Genomic DNA, 6174 nt, shown 5'->3' with positions numbered 1-6174 from the left:
GGGCTGCCTGAAATCCCTCGGCCTCTCCTTCCTGTGCCAACAGCAACCCTACTCCTTGCTCTTGCTCTGGCCTCAAGACGCCACTTGTCATCTCTGCTGCATAACAAGACATACCCTTAGCATCCACAGCTGTGCTCCTCCGGCTGAGGAAATGAGTGGAGGTCCGGGCCCATCCTGAAAGGTTCACAGAGTAAACCAAACATTTAGAAGCTAAGGGTGTTTGGCGACAATGGCAACAGAATCTTGAAAGCCCCCTTCCCGGGCCAGTTTTTCTTCTCCCTTGGGGGCAAATCTGGGATTACAGCCCTGCAAGTCCCCGGGAACACAGCTTTCACCTCTGTGTCTGGAGCACCTGTCAGCTTCGCAAGGCAGAGCGAGTCTTGCAGGCAATCTGAGCAAGGTTCCAGACACGGTCCGTGTTTGCAAAGAGCAATGTTCCCAGGCCTACGTAAAGCCCCACACATGGATGCTGCTGTCAGCTGGGTGACAATCGCACGGGCCGCCCCCGCACTCAAACACGGCTGCACTCAGGCAGGCACAGCTGGGGCAACGCGACTGAGAGCGGACCGGATGTGGTGGTTCAGCGGCTATCAGAGATAAAGGACAGAGGAAAGAGCTGGGGGAAGAGGGAGATGGAGAGATCACAGGACCAGGGGAAGGGGCTTCCAGGCCTACAGTACAGACAGGTGTTCACCCTGGCGTCCCTGCACAGAGCAAACCACGGGAGGGTGAAGGTGGAGCCTCCCTCTCTACAAGCCGCCATGGGGCTGGACAGGGCACCCGCTTGAGTGAGTGTGGGTGCTGCCATGTTGCCTGCAGATGCAACTGGAGGGAAGACACAGCTGTGTCTCTCAGGGGACTGGTGCGCTTCTCTGCCCTTCCTGGTCCCTGAGTCACGGTGTCCCACCGGCCTGGGGTGGCTGCCCTTGATTCCCATGCGTCTCGCTCCCCAGGGTTTCTGTCTTACCTTCGCCTAAACAGTGTCTTGGCTTTTCCCCACAATTCCACACTTAGAGTCTTTCCTGGGACCTTTAGTCCAGCCGCCACGTGGTTACTTTACACCACGAGAGGGCTGCTTTTAAGGCCAGTACTCTTAGACCTTCATTTGTTTGCACCCAAAGTAAATGAATGTAGTCAGGGCAATTTACCAGTTACATGGAGGCACTGCCACAGCATTTAAACAGCTCTTCACAAGTCTGCCAATTTCCCAGGGCAAATGGTCTAAAGGGAAGATGCACTATGCGCTGACAGTGTCTTACAGGGCCACCTCTGAAGCAGACTGGTCGAGAAGTGCAAAGGGACCGGCGTCCAGGGTAGTTCTTGGGGAAGGATGCTGGAAAGCTTTTATGTCCAGTTGTTCCCCGGAAAGCAAGCGTGGGCCGTCAACGCTGTCCCCACACAGAGTGTGGGAGCCCAATTCCAGAGCACGTTAGAAGGAAAAAGGCAAGCATCCGCTCTGGACACTCGGACTTTCATTCCATGCAATACCTGTTCAGTTCACGTTGCACCTGATCACCACATGGCACGGAAGGGATACTAACGATTGCACCACAGTGAAAATCTCATGGTTATAGACAGAACCGACGAAAAGATGCGTTGCTGTCTTAAAGGTCATTTATCTGGGTAAGCATTTGAGGATCCTGGAGCCTTTCAGGACACTTCCAAACCAGAGCACAAGTGTCCAGCATCTCTCCCAGCAAATCCACTTTCTGCTGAAAACACCTGTGCATCAGCCCCCTGCATCTAGCCGTCTTTGGGAACGGATCCCAAGGCGACAAAAGGAGTTGATGCTGAAAATCAAGGTGGCGTATCCAGTACAACCAATGGGAGGGCATTCCACTGGGGGCTAGAACTCTTCTTTAGTGAAGCTGGTTACTGACTGGCCTGCAGCAGCTGATATTGCTCACTTACTACAGTGATGGAAACAGACATCAGAGCCTATGAATGTGATCTCTTTCTAGTTCCCACCATGTGGCAGTTGTCGTCCCAGTGCCGCTCAGGCCATGGTTGAACCAAATGAGACTAGAGTTCAAGTGCATGGCCTCCTGCCACTGTCTCTTGTTCTGCACTGGGATTGGTTTCCTGAATCCACCCCAGCCCCGGCAAAGATTGTGTGCGCCTCATAAAAGCACATACTTCCCAATGCCCTGTCCTTGGACTTCAAAGACAGTGTCCCTAATACTTCATGTTTCTGAAGTGCCAGCAAACATGTGACACAAAGAGCAGAAGGCAACCAAAGGACAAGGGACTAGAGACCCCGTGAAATGGACTCTGAGATAAAAGCAAGTTACAAGAACTCTAGAACTTTCCATAAGTCATAAGTGTCTAAAAATCATTTTAATCATTTTAATATAGCTATCAATGTGTGTCTACCTGTATCTCTTACTTCTGGAGTTGTCCTAGTGATTAGAGCTCCAAGAAGCATGCTCGGAAGGGATCCTGTATTTTCAGGTCTTCCCTACACTCTCCTGAGGGCGCTTTGAGCCTCCCGCTGTGTGGCAGGGAAGGTGCACACGATCCTCCAAGGCCCATGGGGGGCGTCCAGCACACCCACCAGTGCCCGCCAGAGGTCCTGGCAGTGAAGAAGGCTGCAAGGAGGTGGCAAGCCAACCAGGATGCTGGGCTGAGAGCACCCAGGGGCTGAGGTCCTGAGCCGGGCTCTGGGGACAATACGGACAGAATAGGGCAGAGCCTGCCAGCAGCCACCACCCCCTGGCCAGCAGGAGGCTGCAGTAAAGTGCCATGTGAAGGGGCCACCCTGTCTCTGTGGAGCTAAGGGGGAGGAGGGAGATGAGTGGCCAGGCTCGCCACCACACCAATCGGTGCTTGTTTCTCCTGCCTGAGGTCTTCGCAGAGAGTTGATGAGATTCTCATTTAAGGAGCGATTCACCAACATCCTCATATGGCAAAAATCTCTAGTTTACATTACTCCTCAATGCAAAAATATTCAAAGCAACTGAACCTGCAATATTATAGGAAATGTCATACAAAAAGTCCAATGAGAGAGTCATTACTGTGCAAATTCTGAACCCATCTCGTTTGCTTCCTGATCGGCACCAGCCATAAGAGGTGGCTGCTTGAGGGAGAACAGCTAAGCGTGAAGTTTTAGGCACTGAGGGTGGGGAGGAGGGTCTGAGAGGCCAGAGGGGTGGCCTCTGCTGCAGGGGTGTGGGGGGGCAGACGGCAGTGAGTAGGGTGAGCCTGGGGGCCTGGGCAGGAGGGCAGGATGGTAGCAGGGCAGCTGGTGCGGGATCCTCCCCAGAGCCTGCTCCTGCAAGGGACTGGAGTGTCCCCCCACTCCCCTGCCCTGCCTCAGGGCTTCCAGAAGACGGGACCTGGGTGCTGCTCCTGGACGGAGATGGCATGGTGTCCTGTTTCTTCCCATGGAGCAGCAGGCTCAGCGAGGAGACGTTGCTTCCTGCAGCTGGACCTCTGGGCACGAGCAGCCCACGAATGTGTTCACCTAAGTCCATTTTCAGATTGTTTCTTGATGAATTTGAGGTGATGTCATGGTTGGGCCACAGTCTAGTTGCAGAATTCCCTCATGTCCCCTCCACCGATGATCTCTGAAAGGATTAAAGTGCTTTTAGTGCTTCTACCTGGAAACACCAAGAAGTCTTGGGGCAAAGCAAATGGTCCCACGACAGGAAAGAGACCACTCGCCCCTCACTGGAGGCGGTGGCGCCCAGGACAGGGTCCTGTTCGCGGGCGCGGCGCTGACCCGCGTGGGGTAGGGGCGGTCTGGGCAGTTCCAGCACAGAATGGGTCTGCTCTGAGGTCTCTGTGCTTCGGTCGCGTCATCAGCGACCAAAGGGAGGGGAGCGAGAAGCCCCACGCTTTAGAGCGGGCCCTCTCCCAGAGGCGCACCGGCAGGCTGCGCGTTCGCCGTGTCCCCGGACTCTCTCGACCTCGTGCGCAAAGAGGCCGGCGCCTTTTCCCCGTCACCCCTCGCCGAGGACTTCCCTCCAGCACGGGTTCTGCGGAGGTGGCTGAGCCGCACTTTCCCCTCACAGGCTTGGCCGCGCTGGTCGCACGCACGAGGCTTCTGGCCGCCGTGGGTGCACCGATGCTGCANCACCCGCAGGGCCTCTCCTCGCCGCCGCCGTGAGTCGCCTGGTGCTTGAAGAGGTTGGAGCGCCGGCTGAAGGCCTTCCCGCACTCGCTGCACTCGTAGGGCTTCTCGCCGCTGTGCGCCCGGCGGTGCTGGCTGAGGCCCGAGCGGCCCCGGAACGCCTTCCCGCACTCTTTGCACGCGAATGGCTTCTCCCCGCTGTGGACGCGCTGGTGGTGAATGAGCTGGGACACGCCCTTGAAGGCCTTCAGACACTGGCCGCAAGCGTAGGGCTTCTCGCCGCTGTGGGTGCGCTGGTGCTCGATGAGGTTGGAGCTCCTGCTGAAGGCCTTGCCGCACTGGCCACACGCGTAGGGCCGCTCGCCGCTGTGGATGCGCTGGTGCTCCAGGAGCGCGAAGCGGCGCCGGAAGAGTTTCCCACACTCCGAGCACTTGTAGGGCCTCTCGCCGCTGTGGATAATTTGGTGCTTGATGAGGTTGGAGCTGCGCGTAAAGGTCTTGCCGCACTCGCCGCACACGTAGGGCTTTTCGCCGCTGTGGATGCGCTGGTGCTCCAGGAGCGCGAAGCTGCGCCGGAAGAGTTTCCCACACTCGGAGCACTCGTAGGGCTTCTCGCCACTGTGGATGACCCGGTGCTTGATGAGGTTGGAGCTGCGACTGAAGGATTTCCCACACTGCTGACACAGGTACCGCTTCTCAGTGCCCGTGGAACACTGCGGCCTCAGACCAGAATCCTGCCTACCGCTGTCGTTACTTCTCTGCCTCAGCTCTCTTCCCTCACCCGAGGAGCCGCTTTGACCTCTCTCCCTGGGATGGTCACCCCTGCTGGAACCTGTCTGTGGGGAATAAGCATGTTGCCCTGTGCGATCAAGTGTTTCCCCTCGCAGCCCGGCTACCTGGCTCTTGTCACCCGCCTGAAGATCAGTCCTTGTGAGCTCTTTGACGCAGTGATTCTGCTTTGAAATCGACGCCCCGTTCTTTATCCTGTCACCTGTAAAGACAGAGAACTCCAACCAGTGTCACCCTCTCCCTGGAGCTCTATTTAGGGTCTGTTGTGCCTCCTTGCCCTCACACCAAAGCCGAGAAGGAATGAATCAGGAGACCAGGACGTGGGGGAGGAGGCCAGATGACCATCAGCAGATAGGAGGGCAAGAGGGGAAACGGTGCGAATGAGCTGGAAGTACTGGAACTGGTGTGACACAGCAGGGGGCGCTCCCTTCATCTGGCGCCTCCACGGGGGACTCCTTGTGAGAGTAACGTCTGCCACAAATGGGAATATCCCACCCGTGGTGGCCGCACTGCCCCCTTCCGGCTGCTGCTCTTGCTGAAGAGGCCAGCCGAGCCGGCCAGGTGGCCCTCACTCACCTGTCTGCAGCCCCGCGGCAGCCCTTCTCCTGTGGAAGTCTGCTGCCTGGGACCCCTCCCCTTGTTCCAGCCAGGAGACCAGGTGAGGCTTGGAGGCTACAAGTCCTGTCCGTGAAAATGAAGCAGATCAGTCACGCCTGAACTCAGCCCAGCCTCAGTATCTTCAAGAACCGAGAACAAAGAACTCTCTAGGCAGTGCCACTGGGAGGGTCCGGATAAAGGGCAGAGTCCCTTTAAGGAAGCAAAGGACTTTGGATGTACAGGGGCCAGGTGGGCACAGGGAGCCTCAGGTAGGTGGTGACTGGGGCCAGCAAGATAACAGTGTTACTTTTTGGCCTGTAGGGAGGTCAGGAGGCTGGTGCGACATGTGGCATCAACTGACAATTCCAGAACTCCCCTGTGAGCCCTGGAACTGCCCAGTGAGGGCCAGAAAGAGCCAAGGGGAAGAAACTAGTCTCCCTGTGTGTGGTTAGATTATAGATTTTCANGCTCCTTTCTGGACTTATTCAGGCTGGAAAACCAAATACACATCTTTTCCTGGGCCTCTTCTCCTGGCTTGGCACAAAGAACAGAAGGTGCTAAACCCCGTAGCATGAAATGACTGCAACCTTGATCAAAATTAATGAAGTCTCAAATAGTGCATATAAATATTCAAGGATAACGTGCATCCATCTTTTGGATAGAAGAGGTCTAGTTAACTCATGACTTTATATGCAAAAGAACTATAATGGGGGCCC

General features: G+C 56.1%; 1 protein-coding gene across 1 annotated transcript in view; it reads right to left on the bottom strand.

Annotated features, from left to right (window-relative positions):
• Positions 1-444: 444 nt before the first annotated feature.
• The window catches only part of ZFP92 (ZFP92 zinc finger protein), a 6354-nt gene continuing 624 nt past the window's right edge, over positions 445-6174 (bottom strand). Inside the window, exons 3-7 of the mRNA XM_077769600.1 lie at positions 5438-5542; positions 4969-5063; positions 3868-4908; positions 2555-2660; positions 445-587 (exon numbers count right to left, since the gene is read on the bottom strand). Coding sequence (XP_077625726.1) covers positions 445-587; positions 2555-2660; positions 3868-4908; positions 4969-5063; positions 5438-5542 — 1490 coding nt within the window. The remainder of the gene's footprint in view (positions 588-2554; positions 2661-3867; positions 4909-4968; positions 5064-5437; positions 5543-6174) is intronic.

This window comes from Crocuta crocuta, unplaced genomic scaffold (assembly GCF_008692635.1).
Source record: "Crocuta crocuta isolate KB4526 unplaced genomic scaffold, BGI_CrCroc_1.0 scaffold978, whole genome shotgun sequence".
Taxonomy (NCBI): Eukaryota; Metazoa; Chordata; class Mammalia; order Carnivora; family Hyaenidae; genus Crocuta; species Crocuta crocuta.
Note: the sequence above shows the minus strand (reverse complement) of the source record. Positions and strands in the feature narration are given on the sequence as shown.